Source organism: Amblyraja radiata, chromosome 7, assembly GCF_010909765.2.
Source record: "Amblyraja radiata isolate CabotCenter1 chromosome 7, sAmbRad1.1.pri, whole genome shotgun sequence".
In the NCBI taxonomy this organism is placed as follows: domain Eukaryota; kingdom Metazoa; phylum Chordata; class Chondrichthyes; order Rajiformes; family Rajidae; genus Amblyraja; species Amblyraja radiata.
Genome location: NC_045962.1, coordinates 28,673,779 through 28,697,297, shown reverse-complemented (window position 1 = coordinate 28,697,297; position 23,519 = coordinate 28,673,779). Strand labels below are relative to the sequence as shown.

The 23,519-nt window shown below is 45.0% G+C and overlaps 2 protein-coding genes across 5 annotated transcripts in view; one reads left to right on the top strand and one right to left on the bottom strand.

Moving 5' to 3' along the window:
- ppig (peptidylprolyl isomerase G) overlaps positions 1–10,469 on the bottom strand; it is a 44,681-nt gene extending 34,212 nt beyond the window's left edge. For both annotated transcript variants that reach the window (XM_033023969.1, XM_033023970.1), the window contains exon 1: positions 10,282–10,469. The gene's annotated coding sequence lies outside the window, so the exon portion shown is untranslated. The remainder of the gene's footprint in view (positions 1–10,281) is intronic.
- A 116-nt stretch (positions 10,470–10,585) lies between these two features.
- fastkd1 (FAST kinase domains 1) overlaps positions 10,586–23,519 on the top strand; it is a 44,127-nt gene continuing 31,193 nt past the window's right edge. The window contains exons 1-3 of one of the 3 annotated variants that reach the window (XM_033023972.1): positions 10,586–10,710; positions 20,291–20,781; positions 21,778–21,846. In XM_033023972.1, the coding sequence (XP_032879863.1) occupies positions 20,432–20,781; positions 21,778–21,846 (419 nt within the window). In that variant the 5' untranslated portion in view covers positions 10,586–10,710; positions 20,291–20,431. Of the gene's footprint in view, positions 10,711–20,290; positions 20,782–21,777; positions 21,847–23,519 lie in introns of those variants that run through there. The other 2 variants (XM_033023971.1, XM_033023973.1) reach the window with 2 other exon arrangements.

Genomic DNA, 23,519 nt, shown 5'->3' with positions numbered 1-23,519 from the left:
GAGAGTGATAGTTTAGCTTGGATATACAGCGTGGAAACCGGCTCTTCAGTTCACCGGGACTGCACCGACCAACGATTGCCCCACTAGTTTGATCCGACATACTGGGGAAAATCTACAGGTCAATGCAAACCTGCACGTCTTTGGAATGTGATAGGAAACCATAGAGTTGGAAGCTGAAGGCAATAGTTTTGAATTTTTAATTGGAAGGCAACAGACAACTGCCTGACATTTAGATACAATGAAAAGTCAATGGTTGAATATAACTGGTTGTCATCAACATACAATTAATTATTGCTACACTTGCAATGCAGCTATTAAATTGTAGCACATCACTAACTGCACTGATTACAGAATCATAATTACTTGGATGATTGTAAACATACAGAAATAATGGATTGCAAAAGATTAAAAATCAAATTTCTTATACTTCTGTGGTCTCTTGAGCACTGCCCACTCAGACCCATGAAATCTCAAATAAGCCCAAATCAGAAATAGTCGAAAAGTTTTTTAAAATATTGTGATTTATTACCAAATTTCCAACTTCTATGAAATGAACCAGCAACTTGTTCCACAATTCATCAGTCTCTAACATTTAGCCTAGTTCTGCTTCAGTAAACTTTCAAATTGTCACCTCAGCTCTAGCTATTTAACTGAAATAATTAATCCTAAAAAACATAAGGAATTTTGACCAAGATGAATAAAATAGCTTACGGTTTGTTTTTCGAAAGTAAATAGTTAACTCTGTTGATTCAAAGAACGGCTATGATATTTTAAAGTAGGAATTAATATTTTTGCCCTTGTGTATAGTTTTCTCTTGTTCCCTCTCCCGTTGGATAGAAGGTACAAAATCTTGTAAGGACGCACCACCAGATGCAAAACTATGAAATAACTTTGGATTCTTGAATAGTCATCTCATAACCCAAGGATGTGCTCCTGATCTCTCAATCTACCTCATTATGGCCATTGCAATTTTTTAATCTGCACTTTCTTTATATCTGGAACACATGTAATCTGCACTCTGATTCCTTCTTTTTGCATTACCTGTTGTTTTCACATTTGGTTTGATTGTACTGATGTAGGATATGATTTGACTGGAATACATGCAAAACAACATTTTTCACTGTATCCTGGTACCCATGACCCAATAAACACTAATTTGCAAGAAAACTAAAAGTCAGCACAGTATTTCAACTTTAAAAAAAAAAGGAAATTCAAGGGATAATGGATAGTCCTTAAAACCAAGGTTGAGCTGAATGAGTCGTGGATTTATTGCTCAAGCTATCTTTTAATCTCCTCCTGTTTCTCTATCTTACTTAACTGAGTTCTAACAAAGATTTGATACAAATCAAAATTATATACTTTGTCCTGTGTATATCATCTGAGACACTATTTACTGTATCTATAGTTCAACAGTATTGGTTATTAACATTTAGAAAAGGTTGGACTGGTGGGCTTTATCTTTCCAACACTGGCTTCAGTTCTGGTCTTTGCAAGGTAAGTAGGATGCACACTGACAATGCCAGGCTTTATCAAACTATCACTCCTTTTGACATCTGTGAATGTACTGTTGTTGGATTCATGAGGTATGCCAAGGAACATAAATGATGGAGAGGCGACAATCTCCAACAACAGAATCAAGAAATATATCATCTTGGACATTGTGAGGTGCATATTTGTTGGTCCGGAAAGTTTATTTTTCCTAACATTCTAACGGTAACATTTTTACATAGTCACGTAGATTTTTCCCCCCTGGAGTCCAAAATCGCCTTATCTCAAATATTCATGGTTTATTTCTCAAGTTATCAATGAAAATGTTAAAAAATCTGAAAAAACGCTGGGGGAAAAAATGACTGTCTTCTTGCTCGCGCTGCGAGTGACGTCACCTCCCCCGACCACTCCCCCCCCCCCCCCCCCCCCATACTCGGGCCCTGTCTGGAGCCGGCAGCGAGGGAGTATTGCGTTCAGGAACCAGCCCTTCCCTTTAACAACGCGCCCCACCCCTCAAACTCTACCCCCTCCCTCTCTGCACTCGGGGCCCGCTCCCTCTCTGCCCCCCACACCTCTCGTGGGGGCTACGGGTAGGGGACGGGTGTGTTGGGGGAGCAGACCCAACAGGTCTGCACTTGGTCTAGTAACTATTAAAAGTCTGATCTTGTGTGTGTGTGTGTGTGCGTGTTTATTTGTTTGTGTGTGATCACATCTTCGCAAAAAATCTACGCGGTAACGGTAAAATGTATACATATTCCGGTAGAGATTTTTCCCATGAAGTCCAAAATCGCCTTATCTGAAAATTTAATGCATTATTTCTCGCGTTATTCAAGAAAATGCTCAAAAATCTGAAAAAACGGTTGTCTTTCGCTGATGACGTCACAATGAGTCTGCACGCTGTTCCACGTACTGCGAGTGGCGTGACCCGGCTGCCCAGCCGCCCACCCCGCTCCCCATCTCTCTTCCCCCCCCTCCTCCCCCCCTCTCTCTCTGTCTCTGCCCCTCTCTCTCTGTCTCTGCCCCCCTCTCTTTGTCTCTGCCCCCCTCTCTCTGTCCCACCCCTCCCTGTCCAGACGCGCCTGAGTTGGGGGCTATGCATGAGTGGATAGGGCGGGGATGGGGTAAAGGGTGCGAATGAATGAATAATATTAATATAATATCAAGGGGGGTGGTGTGTGTGTGCAGGGTGGTTAGTGTGTGTGTGTGTGTGAGGGATGGTTAGTGTGTGTGTGACGCCGCAGGCCACCCCCCCCCCCTCCGCGTGTTGAAGGGACGGGACCCAATGGTCTAGTGTCCTATAACATTACGGCTGTCAATAAAGGACAGATTTCTTGCAATAATGGACCACAGGTGCATGTTACAAGTTCCAATTTCCACCAGAGCAAGTTAGTGTTTTGGAAGGATACATCTACAAAACAGAATGAATTTACTGCTCAAACTTATTGCACATGCAGGACTCAATCAAAAACATTGCTTTCTACATAAAATGCTTATGATTGGAATGTATAATTTCCTTATGCTAATTAATGTTATAATAAAACATAGTTATGTGTTCATCCATCCAAGATAATCAGAAGCATTATGGAATTTTCTTTTTTAAATGTCAATTTCCTTTGAAAATTGGCAACCTACTGTCTACTTTTTGAATTTCACAAACAATTCTATTCGTAGTTACACCCATCTGTTCCATTGCTATTTCATAACATTTTTAATTTGTGCTAGAGTCAAACAAGGCAAAACATGATGCACACACATATACATACAAGCAATTATTTTCCCCACATGTCATTTAATATTCCAAAATGGAGACGTTACAAAATGTAAGAGAATATGAAGCAATTTTAAGGCGTAAAGAAAAAGGCACTTTATATCAATATGGTGTCTGTACATTCTCAACAAATTACACTGAGAACTAGAATGATAACTAGGTGTAAGCTGCTAAAGTCATGCCAGGACAAATTGTGCTTGATAATCTGAGTGCCACTTTAAAATTACAGATTTGTGTATAAGATCATGAGAGGAATAGGTCGAGTCGCTGCACAGAATCTCTTGCCTAGAGTAGGGGAATCAAGGACCAAAGGATATAGGTTTAAGGTGAAGGGGAAAAAATGTAATAGGAATCTAAGGGGTAACCGTTTCACACAAATGGTGGTGGGTGTATGGAATGAGTTGCCGGGGAGGCAGTTGAGGCAGGGACTATCGCAATGGTTAAGAAACAGTTAGACAGTTACATGGATAGGACAGATTTGGAGGGATATTGGCCAAACACAGGCAGGTGGGACTAGTGTAGCTGGGACATGTTGGCTGTTGTGTTTAAGTTGGGTTAAATGTTTATTTTCCCTGGTTGCCAATGGACATGCTGAGTTTTTGCAGTACTTTCCATTTTTCTTCAAGAGGTCAATCTTGGGCCAGCTCTTATACTTACTTTATACATAATGGTTTATATTTTGTAATGGAAGAAACATTATTTAAATATATCAGTTCGCTCAATTCATGTATTTCGTAAATCACAACAAGGCGTGAGGAAAAGATGCAGGAGGTAAATTGATGGGGTCAACAGGATGGATTTTTGCTTAAAGCAGTTAAGTATAGTTAAGATTAAGAAAATGAAACAAGCATCACAAGTTAAAATTTAAATTGATTTGTGAATTTGAAGACAATTTATTGATCAGGATAGGTAAAGGGGCTGTCCCACTTGGGCGACTTAAGCTGCGAGTTTAGTACAGTTTGCCTGTGACTCAAACCCGCAGCATGGTTGACACGAGGTCCTAGGAGGACGTATGAGGTGGCTGGAACTCTCCTTCATGCTCGAGGGAGGTTCCCGCCTACTCGCGGCCTCAGCTAGGTTGCAGAAGAATTTTCAGCATATTGAAAAAATTTCCGCGAGTAAAATTTGGTCGGCATGACTCTTTTTCACTCGTAGTGCAGTGGAGTGGGGTCACTATTTACTTCCAGGCAGTCAAGGGCAGCCGGAGGTCATCTCCTTCGTTGACCGGCCATTTTGATTGGCTCATTGGAGTTTCACGATCTAGGAAGACCTACCGGTAGGTAAAATGCCAGCTAACTTTATTATACTTCTTAAAAGTGTCTCCACTCCTTCTCCCTCCCCCCCCCCCCCCCCTTCTCTCCCCTTCCGTCTCCTTCTCTCCCCCTCCGCGCTCTCTAAAGGACTTACGGTACTCCTGGCAGCTGTTTACCTTCCTCTTCATCGCGCAGACAGCGCTCCTCCGCTGTCCCTGGCCCCCACCTTCGCGATGTGTTTGTGTGTGTGTGTTTGTGTGTGCGGTCGGTAGATGCAGCTCGCGGTTCGGTCGATCCAGCTCGCGGTTTCAACGCAGCCGGTCGATCCAGCTCGAGGCTTTCCAGGCGAGTGCCCTCGAGCTTGAAGGTCGAAGGCAAATGGATTCCAAAGATGCTAATTTCAAGGTTAAACATTCTGACCAAAATAAATGAAATACTTTCTAAATGGCAAAACGTGGAAACAATGAGATGTAGCGATTCATATACACGGACCGTCATAGGTAGGTGGAGAAAAAATAATCAAAATGGCTGATGGAATATCTAGAAAACAAGGATTATACATTATACTACAAGCATTTAGAGACCTTCTTTAGACCATTCCTGGAAAACTGTAGGAAGAACTGGGAACCACAGTTTAGAAAAGATATACTGTCCTTGGTGTCTATGCACAATGCATATACTAGAATGATACTTCAACCATCACAATGAGATTACAATTTGTGATTGTGTTCCTTACAATTTAAAACCAAGAAATTATATAACCAAAGGATCCAAGATATTATGGGAGCTGATAGAATGAAGAGATTGAGAGAGATTATTATGTTGGCATGTGCAAAACATGAGGGCCTTGTCTAAAAAATATATATATTTTTTTTTTAAAGTTAAGATGGAATTATATCTACCTAAAATGCACATAACGTAAAACTACTATTATACCAAAAATACTATTATTATGTTAGATCAAAGTTAATTTTAAAGTTAATCATTTCTTCTTAAACAAAAAGATATCAAGGGACATGGACAATGATGGATTAGTCTTCATTTAATTTAATGAAGGAACAGGTAAATAAATGGTGTCCTCCTGTTCTTTTATTTTTGTAATATGATGGGAAAAATATGAAAAACAATTAATTTTACTGTGCACAACATTTACAAGAAACTACAATTATGAATATTTTAACCTTTGGCTCTGTTACACTTAAACTGAAATTATTAAGCAGTGAAATGATAATGTCTTCTGAATGATGATGGCCGATATTAGTGTAAATAGCACTGGATACAAAATTAACTTCACTGGTTGCAAAGATACAAATTTAAAACAGAAATATTGGAAATATTATTTAGGAAATGATTGACATGAAAATAAATCTTTAATTTACAGGGATGGTCATTTTTTAAGGGGAATATTAAATAGAATGAGAAACAAGAGAAAGTTATCCAGATATATCATTGACAAAATGACAGACACACCAGTGTGGACAGATGATTTTTGTCTTACCCTTAGTTGAAATAACATTAGAAGTTTTGGCACTATTGATAATTATGCACCCCAAAAGAACCAGGTGATTAATTAATGTTCACAGGCGTCTTTCAAAGGCATCATCTCAATATTTTAACACAGGTTCGCAAATCATACTTAATGATGAAACTTTTAAATCAGCTTCACAAGTCTCATTATACCTTTAATATAATATGTATGCTGATGACATCAACCACATATGATAGATCCTTCTTGACCCCTCCCTTATCACTAATTCCTACCCATTCAATGTTGCAGGAGCAGAAGCCTGTCCTAATATTGAAAAGATTGAAGACATCGGGTTCCAAAAAACACCAATGAACTGACTCATCCTTCCCTGTCCAATGAGACTAAACACCATTGCATATTTGACTCATAGATGATTTTCCAACCAAACTATCAAGATCTCTTAATTCTATCCTTATCATTGCCCATCCCAGTCCCTGTCTCACCTCTTATCCATGACAACATCCAGCAAAGCTAATTTATTTTCTTAAGAACACTTATACGTGTACACAAATCACTCCAATCTATATTCATCTCGTACTTCAGCATTGTAAGATTCTCTATGCTTCTTCAATTCTGGCCTCACACACATCCCTGACTTTTACTATTCCATAGATAGGCACAAAAAGCTGGAGAAGAAGGGTCTCGACCCAAAACTTCTCTCCAGAGATGCCGCCTGTCCTGCTGAGTTACTCCAGCTTTTTGTGTATATCTTCGGGTTAAACCAGCATCTGCAGTTCCTTCTTACACATTTTACTATTCCATCTTGGGCATCCATACCTTCATTTGCTTTAAATTCCAAATTCAGGAGTTCCCTTCCAATTCTTTACTGTCTCCCTCATTATTGCAAACACTCCAATAAAGAGCTTCAGTTGAAGTCTTAATATTTATTTTTGCATTAAAATAGAAGTGCTCTCTGTTGAAAAGGGTTATGATCACTTATAAGTTCGGTTCTGGTAAAGGTAATGATCGTATACCCAATTTATATTGAAAGTACTACATTTCAGAATTAATTCAAAGAATTTCTAACATCGTTTGGACTCCAAGGAATTCAAATAAAATGCATCCATGACATTTATTAATGGACATCTCAATCTTCTACCTCAAGCCTAAATTTGAACAATTTTCTGGTTAGATGTAACTACAAAAGGAAATATGAATTTAAATAAAACCAGGTACATAATCTGGTGGTTATCACCAATGCTTTGCACGCTATAGTCGATATTCAGGAAGGATAGACAGAAAGGAAGAGGAGGTGGGGTGACATTGTTGGTTAAAGAGGAGATTAATGCAATAGCAAGGAGAGACATTAGCTTGGATGCTGTAGAATCGGTATGGGTAGAACTGCGAAATAGCCAAGGGTAGAAAACATTTGTTGGAGTTATACACAGACCACCAAACAGCATTAAGGAGGTTGGGGATAGCATCAAGCAGGAAATTAGGGTTGCGTGTAGCAAAGGTCCAGTAGTTACCATGGGTGACTTTAATCTACATATAAATTGGGCCAACCAAATTGGTAGCAGCGCTGAGCAGGAGGATTTCCTGGAATGTATACAGGATGGTTTTTTAAACCAATATGTAGAAGAACCGACTAGAGGACATGCTATCCTAGACTGAGTATTGTGTAATGAGGACGGATTGATCAGCCATGATCACATTGAATGGCGGTGCTGGCTCGAACGGCCTACTCCTGCACCTATTGTCTATTGATTAGTTAGCGATCTTGTTGCGCAAAGCCCCTTGGGCAACAGTGAACATAATATGGTGGAATTCTGCATTAGGATGGAAAGTGACACGGTTAATTCAGAGACTAGTCATGAACTTAAAGAAAGGAGACTTTGAAGGTATGGAACAAGAAATGGCTAGGATAGACTGGCAAATTATACTTAAAGGATTGACAGTGGAGATGCAATGGCAAAGATTTAAAGACCGCATGGATGAACTCCAAAAATTGTTCATCCCTCTCTAGCGAATAAATAAAACGGGGAAGGCGGCTCAACCGTGGCTAACAAGGGAAATCAAGGATAGTGTTAAATCCAAGGAATAGGCATATAAATTGGCCAGAGGTAGCAGCAAACCTGAGGACTGGGAGAAATTTAGAACTCAACAGAGGAGGACTAAGGGGTTGATTTAGAAGGAGGGGAGGGGGAAAGAACAAGAAGGAAAGCTTGCGGGGAATATAAAAACTGACTAAAAGCTTCTTTAGATATGTAAAAAGGAAAAGATTAGTGAAGACAAATGTAGGTCCCTTACAATCAGAGACAGGTAAATTATAATGGGAAACAAAGAAATGGCAGAACAGTTAAAAGAGTACTTTGGTTCTGACATCACTAAGGAAGACACAAACAATTTCCCAGAAATATTGCTGGACCGAGGATCTTGTGGGATGGAGGATCTGAATGGAATCCACATTAGTCAGGAAATGGTGTTAGGTAAACTGTTGGGACTGAAGGCAGATAAATCCCCAGGGCCTGATGGTCTGCATCCCAGAGTACTCAAGGAGGTGGCCCTAGAAATCGTGGATGCATTAATTGGCGATCATTTTCCAATGTTCTCTCGACTCTGGATCAGTTCCTGTGGACTGGAGGGTAGCCAATGTAACCCCACTTTTTAAGAAAGGAGGGAGAGAGAAAACTGGGAATTATAGACCAGTTAGCCTTACATCGGTAGTGGGGAAGATGCTTGAGTCGATTGTTAACGATGTTATAGCAGCGCATTTGGAAAGCAGTGACAGGATCGGTCAAAGTCAGCATAGATTTATGAAGGGGAAATCATGCTTGACTAATCTTCTGGATTTTTTTGAGGATGTAACAAGTAGATGTAGCCAGTGGATGTGGTGTATCTGGACTTTCAAAAAGCCTTCGACAAGGTCCCACACAACAGATTAGTGTGCAAAATTAGAGCACATGGTATTGGGGTAGGGTATTGACATGGATAAAGAACTGGTTGGCAGACAGGAAGCAAAGAGTAGGAATTAACGGGTCCTTTTCAGAATGGCAGACAGGGACTAAGTGGGGTGCCGCAATGCCGCAAATTTTACAATATATATATTAACGATTTAGACAAGGGAATTAAATATGACATCTCCAAGTTTGCGGATGACACAAAGCTGGGTGGCAGTGCGAGCTGCAATGAGGATGCTATGAGGCTGCAGGGTGACTTGGATAGGTTGGATGAATGGGCAGGTGCAGTATAATGTGGATAAATGTGAGGTTATCCACTTTGGTGGCAAGAACAGGAAGGCAGATTATTATCAGAATGGTGTCAGATTAGGAAACGGGGAGGTGAATCGAGACCTGGGTGTGCGTGTACATCAGTCACTGAAAATAAGCATGCAGGTATCAGCAGGCAGTGAAGAAAGCTAATGGCATGTTGGCCTTCATTGCAAGAGGATTTGAGTTTAGGAGCAAGGAGGTCCTACTGCAGTTGTACAGGGCCCTGGTGAGACCGCACCTGGAGTATTGTGTGCAATTTTGGTCTCCTAATTTGATGAAGGAATGGGTCAACTGGGCTTGTATTCACTGGAATTTAGGATGAGAGGAGATCTTATAGAAACATATAAAAATGTTTAAAGAATCGGACAGGCTAAATGCAAGAGAAATGTTCCCAATGTTGGGGGAGTCCAGAACCAGGGGTTACAGTTTATTTAGGACTGAGGTGAGGAAATACTTCTTCACCCAGGAAGTTGTGAATCTGTGGAACTCTCTGCCACAGAAGGCAGTGGAGGCAAATTCACTGGATGTTTTCAAGAGATAGTTAGATTTAGCTCTTAGGGCTAAAGAAATCAATGGATATGGGGGGGGGGGGGGAGGGAGCAGGAACGGGGTACTGATTTTAGATGATCAGCCATGATTATATCGAATGGCGGTGCTGGCTCGCAACTATTTGTCTGTTTCCATGTTTCTACCTGCACCGATTGAAAAAAAAAACATCCTACGGTCAACTCGTCGTCATTATCTTTTGGGGCAGTATGCATCCAAGCTGGCCCGATTTGCATGGGACTGGAATATTTTGAGGAGACTATTAGATCAGTTCATCACCCGAAGTTTCGAAACGAAATCAAACATGCTCACAGAGACAAGATGTTTATTTACAATCTGCAAGTTGTTTACGCCATCGCCACCTGGTAAATAATAGATATTTTCCCCTTGAATTTTAAAAGATTATTTTGAGCAAATGCAGACAGCAAAGAAAACACCAGTCAAGACCCGAGGTTTCAGGCGTCTTGAAATCGGCAAAACACTCACATTTCGCCCAATTAACGTCCGCCCCACGGTTCGGTAAAGCAGAGGGACCCTATGGGCCGCGATCCTAAACACCGATCCGGTGGTTTAACCTGCTTAGGTCCCGCACTCGGCCTCAATTTGTACCAACGTTGTCCTAATTCAGCAAGCGCCGTCCTGCGACAACCACACTTGATTCATTCCGTCCCGCGCCTGCCTGCCTGCCGCTCTGATTCGCGTAGACACATCGCCCGCCCCTTTCCAACGCACACTCGGTATTCCGATTGGTCACCCTCGACGTCGGTCAAACGCGTCGTCCATCTCTGTCTCCCCGATGTCAAGTTCGGTTGCGCGGAAGCCGCGGGTCGACGGATCTTGCCCGATGCGCACGCGTCGTGTGGCGTCACCATTGCTACTTGAGACCGCGGATCGCGGCCTAGCTAATTGTGCCAGGTAAAACCCGCATCTTTTATTATTGTGGGGGCAGAGGGAAATTGAAAATTGAGAGTTAGATGCGGGGTGTGATATAAAGGAGCAACCCGGCGGGTTCCGGCCAACAGGCCGCCACATTCCGTTGATGCGGCTCCTTGTCGAGCTCTCAAGATGGCGCTGTCGGCTGATGGCGACGGTGGGGTGATGGCGCGGCATCCCTCCCTCCCTCCCGCCTGCTGGCGACAGCGGCGCAAGGCAGCCGCCATTTGTTCACCACACTCCGGGCACGGGAGGCGTTAGGGTACCGGGAGGCCGGGGGTTGTCTGGTGTGGGGGGTGGGTAGTGGAGATAGGGTAGGGGTTTATCTGATGGGGTGTGGTGGAATGGATGGGGGGCAGTTGGATGTACATGGGGTAGGGGGTGTAGTGGGGTCAGTGGAATGAGTGGAACATAGTGGGATGGGTGGAATGGATATGGAAAGGGGTGAAGAACCACAAAGTAACGTGTTTCCACTGCTGGACAGAGCATGTTGGAAATGCCTCGCACAAGGGAAGAGATATCGCCTCTGGGGGCCATAGGGGGGTTGCACGTAAGGTCACCGGGTCAAAGGGCTTGACGCACGGAGCCGCTCAATCCGGCCAATGGGCAGTCACGGTGGCACAGCCATAGAGTTGCTGCCTTACAGCAAAATGCAGCGCCAGGGACCCGGGTTCGATCCCGACTACGGGTGCTGTCTGTATGGAGTTTGTATGTTCTACCCGTGATCTGATTCGGTTTTCTCCGAGATCTTCGGTTTCCTCCCACACTCCAAAGAAGTACAGGTTTGTAGGTTAATTGGCTTGATAAAAATGTTAAATTGTCCAAGTTGGCGATATGGAGGGTACTGCCCTGCCGACTACAAAATTCAGAAGGTTCAATCCATCTGGAGGACATCACAGCTTCCGGTATATGTTGTTAATACACGAAACGCGTACTTTCCTACCTGTTAAAAACCGCCAAAATGGTGAATTTTTGCGCTGTAAATAATTGTGGAAGTCGGGGTAACCGCGAGAGCCATCTATCCTACTTCAGAATTCTAAAAGTGAAGTGAAATGAAGGTAAAGCGAAGCGAGAGCTGAAGGGACAGCTAAAGTGCTTGGCGAACGGCCATGCAGTTATCGAGATTGAAAATATTGGCAATTATCGCGTTTGCTCGCTGCATTTCATCAACAGTATGGCATTGTTTGTGTTTTTTCTTGATTCCTTTGGTAGCTAAAAAGTTTCAGAGGTGATAATTCTGGCTGTAAAATTTTAAAATCGCCCATGGTTCTGAAGTGGGTTTTTACATGCAAAAAGAAAATGCTTCTGAAGCTAAATTTATAATTTAAAAAATCTCCAGACTTACGAGTGGTGTGGAAAAGTAAGTTTTCTATCATTATGCTATTGAGATGTATATTTTGGCAAATAATAAAATGTCCTGACAGCTTAAACACCCACTCCCTTTCAATAGGATATTGTCAATTTGCTGAGGTTGATTATGTCCAATTAACAGCTAACAATTATGCCATTGGCTTGCATCTGAGTAAAATGTAATTCAAAACCCACGTATGGTTTGCAATTTTTTTTTTTTTATGATAAATTTTGCTTCAGAGGCGTTTTCTTTTTGTATGTAAGTAAATAAGTAGGTAAGTTTATTGACCAAGTATTCACATACAAGGAATTTGCCTTGGTGCTCCGCCCACAAGTAACAACATGACATACAGTGACAGTTACGAATGACTCAGAATACACTAAACATTAGTAATAATAAAACATTAATGATAAAACACCATTGATCAAGCTTGTGAACCAACAAAATACCAGATGAAAGGGAGGCTACAGATTTTTGGCTGTTGAATAGAGCAACTACTCGTGGATAAAAACTGTTTTTATATCTGGCTGTGGCAACTTTCACAATCCGGAGTCGCCTTCCAGAGGGAAGTGATTCAAAGAGATTGTGGCCAGGGTGAGAGGGGTCAGAGATGATCTTGCCCGCTCGCTTCCTGGCAGCCAATAATCTTCTCTGCTGATCGGACGATTCGCTGCAGCCTCCAGGTGTCGTGCTTGGTGGCTGAGCCAAACCAGACGATGATGGAGAAGGTGAGAACAGACTCTACGATGGCCGTGTAGAATTGGGCCATCGTTGCCTGTGTGCTTCCTCAGCTGCCGTAGGGTGTACATCCTCTGTTGTGCCTTTTTGACTGTGGAGTCAAAACCCACTTGAGAACCATGGGCAATTTAAAAATTTTACAGCCAGAATTACCACTTCTGAAACTTTTTAGATGCCGAAGGAATCAAGAAAAAACACAAATAATGCCTTACAGTTGATGAAATGCAGTAAGCAAACGCGATAATTCACAATATTTTCAATCTCGATATCGGCACGGCCAATGTTCACCAAACACTTTAGCTGTTGTTGTCCCTTCAGCTCTCGATTTTCTACCGTAATTTCTCCTCACTTTTGGAATTCTGAAGTAGGATAAATGTCTCTCACGTTTATCCCGATTTCCATAATTATTTACAGCGCAAAAATTGACAATTTCGGCAGGCCCGCTACGCTGGAAACAATGGTATGTGCTTACCTGCAGTTCATCGCATGTACTCCAGTTGGCGTAGCGTAGCAACAGTACGGGTCCCCGACTGCCATGCAACCTCCCTATATGTGTGGCAATGGTGTCATGTGTAAGAACAGGTGCTGACGCACTAGCAATTTTAAATGTATATAAGATTATTAAAAAAATTACTGGGGTTGCTTTGTTTATTTTAAATGAGTGAAAGATACACCATCGAAACAGGCCCTTCGACCTTCGACCTTCAGGCCCATTCATCACCAATTCACACTAGTTCTGTGTTATCCCACGTTTACATCCACTTCAGACCAAGGCTGCTTGTGTCAATAAACCTCCATTACAAACTGAAACTTTCACTGGTTGGCTCATTTGTGCAGGTTTTTCGTTTGTATAGGAGAGGAAATGTAAAGTTTAAAGTATCAGATTAATTGCAGCCTCAAGAAACTAGATGCTGCAAAACGAAAAGTGCTAGAGGAACTATGCAGGGTAGGCAACATCTGTGCAGTAGATGGGTAGATGACTTTTCAGGTGGGACCCTTCATCAGACTGATTGGAGTTGTCAGTTCATTACCTCCACTGATACTGCCCGATCTGCTGGGAAGGGGGCTATGGGGTGACAGGAGGGGCGTGGGGGTGTGTGTGGGCGGGGGGGTGTAGGAGGGGGGGGGAAGAGTGGGGAGGGGTGTGGGGGATGTGTTGCGTCTCTTGTTGCGTTCTGCAGCCGGGGGAGGGGGACGGTTTCAGTCAGTGGCCAGTGGGGGAGGGGCAGCACCCTGCACCTGGTGGAGTGGGACGGCTTCAGGCGCGGACTGTTGGGGGAGGGTGGAATGTCCTGCATCCGGGACGGGATGGCCTCTGTTGCGGGCCAGGGGGGAGCGTCCTGCAGCCGGGGGAGGGGGAGGGCTTTAGGTGTTGGGGGGAGGGGCTTTCTGGAGGACTAGTACAGTTGTTGTGGGCCGAAGGGACTGGTTTCCGGAGGGCTAGTAGGACATTGTGGTCCGAATGGTCTGCAGCTGGGGACAGGGATGGCTTCAGGCGGGGGCCGGTGGGGAGAATTCTGTAGCCGGGGGAGGGGGACGGCTTCAAGCGGGGACCGGCGGGGGGGCTTCCTGCAGCCGGGGATGGGGACAGCTTTGGGCGGGGGCTGGTGGAGGGGGGGGAGCATCCTGCAGCCAGGGGAAGGGGACGGATTCAGGCGGGGGGGGGGGCGCTCCTGTGGCCTACTGCTGCCCTGGCCTGCCGCTGCCGTCTCCTGTCGTTGTCGTGGCCTACTGCTGCCGTGGCCTGTCGCTGCTGTGGCCTATCGCTGCCACTCCCCACCGGCTTCAGGCGGGGACCGATAGGGAGCATCCTGCAGCTGCGGACAGTGTCAGGCGGGAGCGTTCTGTACCCAGGCGGGGGCTGGCGGGGATCATCCTGGAGCCAAGGAAGGTGGATGGCTTCAGGCAGGGTCTGTCGGGGGGGGGGCAAGCACTGGTGTGGCCTGTCACTGGCATGGCCTACCGCTGTGAGGTGTGGGGGAGGGGGGTTTTGTGGGCGAGGTGTGGGGAGCGGCGTGTGAGGGAAGGATGTGTGGGCAGTGAGGGAAGTCAGGAGGGATAGTGGGGGGGATAGGGGAGGTGAGGAGTGGGGGGAGGAGGGCAATGAGTGTGGAGCCGCAGTGGGGGGGGGGGAGTGTGGACAGGGGGTTGCGGGGGTGGGGGGTTGTTGTGGCAGGGTGGTTGTGGAGGACGGGGGTGTGAGCGGGAGCAGGGAGGATTGTGGGGGGGGAGGGGGTTGTGTGGGTGGGGGGAGGGATGTATGTGGGTTGGAGGATTTTGGGGGGAGGGGGTGTATTTGCGGGGAGTAGTGGGTTGTGGGCGGGGGGGTTGTAGGGGAGGGTGTGTGGCCGGGGGGTGTTGTGGGGGAGGGGGGTTGTGGGAGGGGGCAGAGAGCTCAGAGAAAAAACGGGGGTTGTGGGGGAGAAGGTGGTATCACGGCGGAGGGCACAGGAGCCAGCGAGTGGGACCAGAGGGGATGGGGCTGGAACTGACGGTGCGATGGGGACCCGTTCTCCACCGGGATCAGAGTATCCGCTTTCCGTTTGGCGACATCTCCGACGCTGGACTGGGTTGGGTCTCCGACGCTGGGCTGGGTTGGGTCTCCGACGCTGGGCTGGGTTGGGTCTCCGACGCTGGGCTGGGTTGGGTCTCCGACGCTGGGCTGGGTTGGGTCTCCGACGCTGGGCTGGGTTGGGTCTCCGACGCTGGGCTGGGTTGGGTCTCCGACGCTGGGCTGGGTTGGGTCTCCGACGCTGGGCTGGGTTAGGTCTCCGACGCTGGGTTGGGTCTCCGACGCTGGGCTGGGTTGGGTCTCGTACGCTGGGCTGGGCTGGGTCTCCGATCCTGGGCCATTCTATCACAGACTTTCCCTCTGCTCACTCAAACCCTTCACCTCTCTGAAACATAAAACATACTGCACTTCTCATTGGGTCTCCGACGCTGGGCTGCTTCGGGCTGGGTCACCAACCCAATCTCCCTCCGAAAATTGTGTCCGGTTGGAGACGTCTGCCGGCCATCCAGAGCCTCCCTCAGCTCCAGTAAAGACGCAATGGCGCAGGAAGGGGCGGACCGTATCACGGAGTGACAGTAGAGGAGATCGACCTGTGCACGCGCGGTTTGTAAGATTGTTTAAACCTCGCTTTTACATTAGACCACCGATCGGAACAAAACTTAGTGCACTCACAGCACATGAGAACGGCGAGTAAGCTGGCAAAAAATCATAGTGCTATCGCATACCGTTTTTGCGCTAATAGAAAGACCGCGCAAACCAGAAGATAACAAGATCAGAGTTTTCATTATGTATAGATAGATGTGAGGCAGCCATCAATGGGCGGAAATCCCGGGTGGGATCGTGGTCCGCGTCCCTCCCATGTTTTGAGAGGTGGGGGACAATTCCCCCCCATGTTTGGTAATTCGTATATTTTAAAATTCGGTGAAAAAAAATCTTTGCTTTCCGCGGAGACAATGGGGGTGTCATTGTTAAGCGCTTGTTAAATGTCTCTATTAACCGTATTAACACAATGTGTCACCAATTATATTTTGACCTTCAAGTATTACTGAAGGTATTCACGGAAAATTTCTTAAAGCTGTCCAATGTGGGTACAATTACCATTTGAACTAATTGGATGTATTAGTGGATGGGAAAGATTTAAACGGGTATTGGCTTTAAACGGGTCAGGTCATTAAGGGCTCCGGTCAAACGAGTTTCCTGGCTGGCTTGCAGATAAGCCCCTCATTCACACTCACTCACGTTATTTAGTATTTTTTTACCATCTCTCTCTCTCTTTCTCTCCCCCCTCCAAGGTTGGTTCTTCGGTTTGCCTTTATTTGCTTCAGTTTTATTTGTTTGTTATTTATCACGTTGTAGCTTTTGAAAGATTTAAGCGTATATCAGGCGCTTTCTAAGGGCTGAATCAGCCCCTTCGCGGTCCTTTCATCGCCCCGCGTGGCTTAAAGTCAAACTGCTGAGTCGAGGCGATCGAGGATCCCAATGTTGAAGCTGATTCAAGCCCCACGAATCGGGGCGTACGAAGCTGCTGTTGCTGGAGTCACCAACCAGGTCAGCTCCCGATGTTGCCGTCCACAGGGCCCACGGCTGAAGCCTCGCGTGTGTGTGTATGCGCCTGCACGCGCGCGGCCACCAAGAGATTGTGTGTCCCCCCATGTTTTTATAGCGATAGACCATCGAGGCATAATGATGAACAACTTCTGATAGCTTTTCTCTCTCTCTCTGCACATGTGGAGGTGCATTTCTTTAAATTTGTGTCAGCTTTTATCCAACGACTGATTCTAAAAGTAATTATTACCTTGATATCTGGTCTGCATTCTATCACAGACTTTCCCTCTGCTCACTCTAACCCATCACCTCTCTGAAACATAAAACATACTGGCCTTCTCACTTTTACAGTTTTAATGAAGGGAACTTGACCTGAAATATTGATTGTTTTCCTCCAAAATTATGTCAGATGTGCTGAGTACTTGCAATCTATACTTAACTAAAACTCTGATCTTCTGCTCTTCCTGTTTGCGGGGTTTTCTTGTTGCGCAAAAATGGCAGGTTATAGCGCAACAATTTTTCGCCAGGTTATTCGCCGTGCTGCTAGTGCAACAAGTTTTGTTCCGATCGGTGGTATATTGTAAAAGTTATCGAGGTTTAAAAAACGTAAAAACCCCGCGTGCGCAGTTTCCTTCAGTCAGCGCCACGCAGATTGGCCTCTTCTCCGATCAGTCAACGCCACGGCCGGGATGGCAATGCTCCTTCCTGCCCCACCAGCGGCGGCGCCCTGTCCCGCCTCACTCACAAACTCCTCTCTCCCCTCCTCACAGTAACTTGTCTATCATCTCCCCCACCACCACCGACGGCTGCGGGGCGGGGGGTTCAGTGGAGGTCCTGGTCCCATCTCTCTCTCCCTCATCACTCACCCCTCTCCCCTGCCCATCCTCTGCGGCAATGGCGGTCCCGTCTACCCATCCCCCCGGGTCCGTCTCCTCCGCCGCCGCTGTTGCGGTAACTCACCGTCACGACCTTCTCGGAGGAGATCTTCTCCACTAGTTTATCGAAACTCGTGGTGCCCACTGTGACGGACACTGACTCCATCTCCCCCCAGCGGCCAGGCCCGGCCGCGACAGCCAGCAGGTAGGTGGGTGGGCAGGGCGGGGACGGGCCGAGCGGTGCCAGCGGACGGCAGGGCTGGGACGGGCCGAGCGGCAGCAGTAGTCGGTCGGACAGGACGGGGACGAGCCGAGCCACAGCTGAGCCGGAGTGAGCAGTGGGAGGGAGAGTCGGGTTGCAGGGTGGCCGAGCAATATGCGTGGAGTTTGAGTAACACACACGCGAACGATACAAACTGGTCCAATCGTCAAGTCAACGGGATCTAAACCACAGCTAACAATGACCTGTGGAGGTAGGAACTGCAGATGCTGCTTTTTATGGAGGGATTGACTGAGTGTAGAGGGAGGGAGAGGTGAGGGAGGGATTGGGGGAGGGGAGGAGGAGAGGAGAAAGATCCTGGGGAGGTGAGAATGGAGAGTGGGTGGATTGAATGAGAGGAAGGGGTAGGAAGGGAGAGGGGGAAAGTGGGGGAGGTGAGGAGATTGGGGGAGGAGGGGGAATAGAGGGAGAGGAGTGGGGGAGGTAGAACGTGGGGAATAGAGGGAGAGGAAGGCAGTGAGGGAGGTCAGGAGGGATAGGGGGAGGTGAGTGGGGGATAGAGGGATAGGACGGGGGTAGGGAGGAGAGAGGAGTATTGGAGGGAGGGAGGAAGTGACTGAGGGTAGGGGAAAGGATGGAGGGATGGGTGCGGGAGGGATTGAGGGAGGAGGGGAAAGAAGACGCAGGGTGGAGAGGAGGGGGAGTGCTGGGGGATCAGGGGAAATGAGCCGTGCCTGCGCAGTTGGGGGGGTATGCGTGAGTGGTGCAATATTACGTTGGGAGGATGGATTGCATTGGGGGATCGGGTTAGTGGTGGAATATTGCATTGGGGAACGGGTTGCGTTGGTGGACCAGGCCTCCGAACGGGTCCCACATAGTCTAGTTTGATTATAAAAATGTACCTTGAAGGTTATCTGCATTTTTACCTGGCCTATGTGTGCCCTCAGACCCACTAGTGTTGCCTCTTTATTGCTTCCTTCATCCGGGTGCATATAGGGATGGGCTGTAAATGGTGGCATAATCATATCCAAATTCCATGAAGGAATAAATAAATAAACTTGATGCGATCTCTGTTACTTCTATTGTGGTTGTACCACTTTCCCAGTTTCAATTACACAACTGATGCCGGCTGAGATTTGAATTGCTTGGCCACTAAAAATCCTTCCGTGGATGACTTCTGCTCCTGCCTTAATTTTAAACACTTTCCATAAAATGTCTTTTTGTGAAACTATTACCTTACGTATCTTGTCTGTAGCTTGATTTTCCTATGTCTTACAAATAATGTTGTCTGGTTTTCTTGTCATCTGGCAGGAATTTCATTCCGTTTCAATCCAACTTTTATTTCATATTGGATGCCATTCAAAATATTTACTTAAGAGCCTATCCCACGATTTTTTCGCCGACTGCCGGCAACATGTCATGACATGTATGGTCGTGAGTAGTCGCCCAAAGAGTCGTATCTTTTTCTAGTCACCGCTGGATTTTTAACATGTTGACATTTTTCGGCGACCTGCTGCGACTATGATGGGTACCGGCAAGTCGCCGAAATAATCGTGTAAGTGGGACAGGCTCTTTACGCCCAGTGTTTCAATATCTATACCCATTCCAAATATTGAACCAAACGTAACTCTCACTTGTGGCTTTCCATGATTTTCTGTGTCATATAACAAACTATTCTATAGCAACTGCAAATCCAGATTATTTGATTTTTGAATTTGTAAAAAAAAACCTTCCTAATTTCACTTGCTCGTCCATTCTCCTTGTTCAATAATTTGATATCTGCATTACATTTGGTCTGCACCTCTAATGATATTTTTAATGAGGACCTTGCTTTAAAGGACTAATTTGTTAAATCATTATGGACAGGGATACAGCACTATTTTTGTCCACTTAGGAAGCTGACATATCATTTTTGAACTTCTATCTTTGTCTTTTGCCTATGTTTCTATACTTCTAATTGCTACAAAAGCACTTTGTTTTTCTGACTATATTATATGGATAACCATACTGACCAAGATGTTGGCCTCAGCTAGTCCCATTTGCCTGAGTTTGGCTCAGGTCCCTCTGAACCTTTTCTATGTTAATATCTATCCAAATGTCTTTTAAACTTTGTAATTGTACCTGCCTCCGTAAGCTTCCTCTTGCAATTGTTCCACATACTCATCGCCCTGTGGTCTTACACTAATAACAAATCTAACACTAAAATGATTGTAATTTGTCGACAGCGTCAACTACGATATTTGGCCCATCACTTAAAATTAAATAATTCAGAAATGTACAAAAATGTTATTGTCACTTAACTGTATTTCTTTGTTTTGCAGATAATGCACATATCCTATACGGTCCATGAAAGGTGTACTTTATTGGAGTATGGAGAAATGCATTTTTATTACATCAAAGAAACTTTTTGATAGCTAGTTTTGAAAATTTAAAGGATGATGTACTTTTAAGAGTACAAAATCATGCTTCCATTAAAAATGCTTCGGTTCAAGCACATTTACTACCTCTCAATGAGATTTTACCACCCAGGGGTTAAGGGGAGTGATTTTTTGTGGTATCAACTAGACAACTGTTCAAATGAGGACCAAGTACTTGATCTGGTTGGGAAAAACAAAGCCAAACTTGCAGTGATGCATGTGGGCCGTGCAACAGAACTCCTCTGGCAATTTCAAAAGGAAAAGCCACAGATACTGAGGAGTATAGACTACATCAGAAATCACTCACAGTTCATGGTTCTTCGTGTGTTAGCAGAAAACAAGATTGACCAGATGGATGATGAAACACTGGTGGATATGTTGTACAATGCACTGAGGTAACTAAAGTCACTGAAGAATTTTAAATTTTGGAAAAAGAATAAAAAATACCTAGAGCAATCAAGTGTACATATATAGTTCGTACTGCAATTTTTTAGAGCTTTGGTGAGACCTCCTCTGGAGTATTGTGTTCAGGTTTTGTCTCCTGCCTAAGAAAGGGTGTACTTGACATTAGTTGAAGTGCAGTAAAGATTCACTGGTCTCAAATGCTCAGCAGATGGAATGACATTTGTGGAAAGAGAATTAACATATATTTTGATGATCTTTCATCAGAAGCAGAAAAAGTTAGAAAATTAGCATTCTTAAATAACAGAGAAGAGGTGGAGAGGACAAACCGATCTTATGACATCCTATGACAGGATGATTACCAAGCAGGGTTCAATTATTCAAATGTTGATGCTGATGGTTGAGAGAGGGTAGTGACGATTTGTTTAATATAGCTGATCTAGCTGGACGAGGTACAAATAAATTGAAATTAATAAGAATGAAGGAGGGAAGGAAAAAACAAAGTTGAAACAAAGCTAGAGAACATGGTAGTTGCAGCCTGTCCAAAATGAAATATATTTTTTAGATCTTCAACAGACCAAGCAGCATCTGTTGACTGAGGGAAAAACTGACCTGTTTAGACATCAAATAGTTATCTGAAGTTGTTGAATCCAGTGTTGATTCCTCTGTGCTACAACAGGGTACCTGAGGTGCTGATTCTTAAACTTGTGTTGGGCTTGATCAGCCATGATGGAGGTGTCTGAGGAGGAACAATGGAATGCTAACCAAAACCTCCAAGCAAATTGTAAAAAACAAACTTTAGGACTTACCTGTGAGAATGTCAATCACACAGTCAGTCAATCACACATTTGCCCTACTTTCAAACAATTAAGGTGTGATTTGAAAAATTAGAGACAGTCCAAATAAACAGAAAGCTGTGTCTGATTATGTTAAATCAATATGTCTACAAGATAATGGTTCTCATCAATATACTTGTGCATTTATTAAAGGTTGAATGTTGAACCACATGATTCCCTAGTCCAACAACTTGTGATGGAGGCTTGGGGAAGAATTGAAAGGTAAATGCGGAAAGTTTTATTCTATTGATTATGCTTTTAGTAATTTTTTAATTTATGTTTAAATTTAGTACTTTATTGACTTGTAGTTAAATGTTTGGTCATAGTAATTCCAGTTGAAAACATTATAGCATTTATATACAAAAACATAACTGAAATTCAGTGTATTATTAGTTGTTCAAAAACCATGCATATAATAAAGTGCTAACATTAAAATATTAACATTTAAGCATCTGGTTTTAAAATATGTGACCTTAATGTTAAGTACTTGGCAGTTTCTTCATGTTCAAAACATTGTTTCATTTGAGGTAATAGTCGCTACATTAGGCACACTAAATAGCCTACCCCACTTAGGCGATTTTTTCGGCAACAGACGAAAAATAGGTTGTCGCCACATGGTCGCGGGGTGACGCCTGTATTGTCGTTAACCGTCTCCTCAAGTGTCGTTACTTATTTCTTGTCGCCGCTGGATTTTGAAATGTTCAAAACCTTTCGATGACAGTGGGTTTGACGTTGCCTATCTTCTCCTGTCGTAGGTGCTGTTGTATGTAGTCTCCAGGTGACGTTGGTTGTCACCGGGTCATGACCTTGGTGAATTCCATTGGTGCCAACCTACGTTATCCTATGTCACCGGGCGACAGTTCCGGCGTCAAGAGAAGTATTCAGTTGTCTTCATTTGCAGCCGACAGGGTTGGTAGCTTGTCGTAGCTTGTTGCTAGTGGAGGTAGGTTGACTTCCAGTGTCGTAGGTTGTCGTCTGTGTGGTCGAAGGTTGTCGTAGGTGGACGTCCCAAGTCACGAGGAATTGTGTCGCCAGTTGACGTAGCTTGTCGTAGCTTGACGTCGACTAGGTGGTAGCTTGTCATGGACATTGTCGTGGGGTGGGTGCAAAAAGCCGTTTTTTCTGGCGACATACCGCAACATTGACTGTTGCCACAGTTGCCTAAAAAATCGCCTAAGTGGGACAGGCCCTTAAGCGTGCGCCTTATTTAGTAACTACTAGACCAAGTGCAGACCCTGTCCACCACTCACCCGTTTCCCCAACGAAAGCAGTCCCCCCAACGCAATATTGGACCGCTCACGCATAGCCCCCAACTGCGCAGGCACGGCTCATTTCTCCTCATCCCCCACCACTCTCTCCTCCTCCTCTTCACCCTATCAATCCCTAGAGAGGGAGGGGAGTAGAGATGGGGCATGCAGATCAACCCTTCCAAATGTGAAACCATGCGTGTCACCAGAACGAGGAATCCAGGCGAAACATCTTACAATATACTTGGTGCCACCCTTGAAGAATCCAAACAAACCAAGTATCTTGGAATCAAATTGCAGAATGATCTGCGTTGGAATGGTCAGACTCATCATGCAACGGTGAAAGCAACAGGTGACCTAAACTTTCTGAGGCGCAACTTTCATCATTGTTCAACTTCTGTCAAGGAGAAGCTATACTTCACCCTCGTTAGACCTCATTTGAACTACGCAGTTGCAGCATGGGACCCATACACAAATAAAAACATTTCTTCCATCGAACGTGTCCAAAGACAAGCAGCTCGATTTGTTACTAACACCTATGAGAGAGAAGCGAGTGTCACCAAACTTCGGAATTCTCTGGGATGGAACCCTCTCCAAGACAGACGTGAAGCTCACCGTTTGACCTGTTTTTACAAAATGTTAAATGGT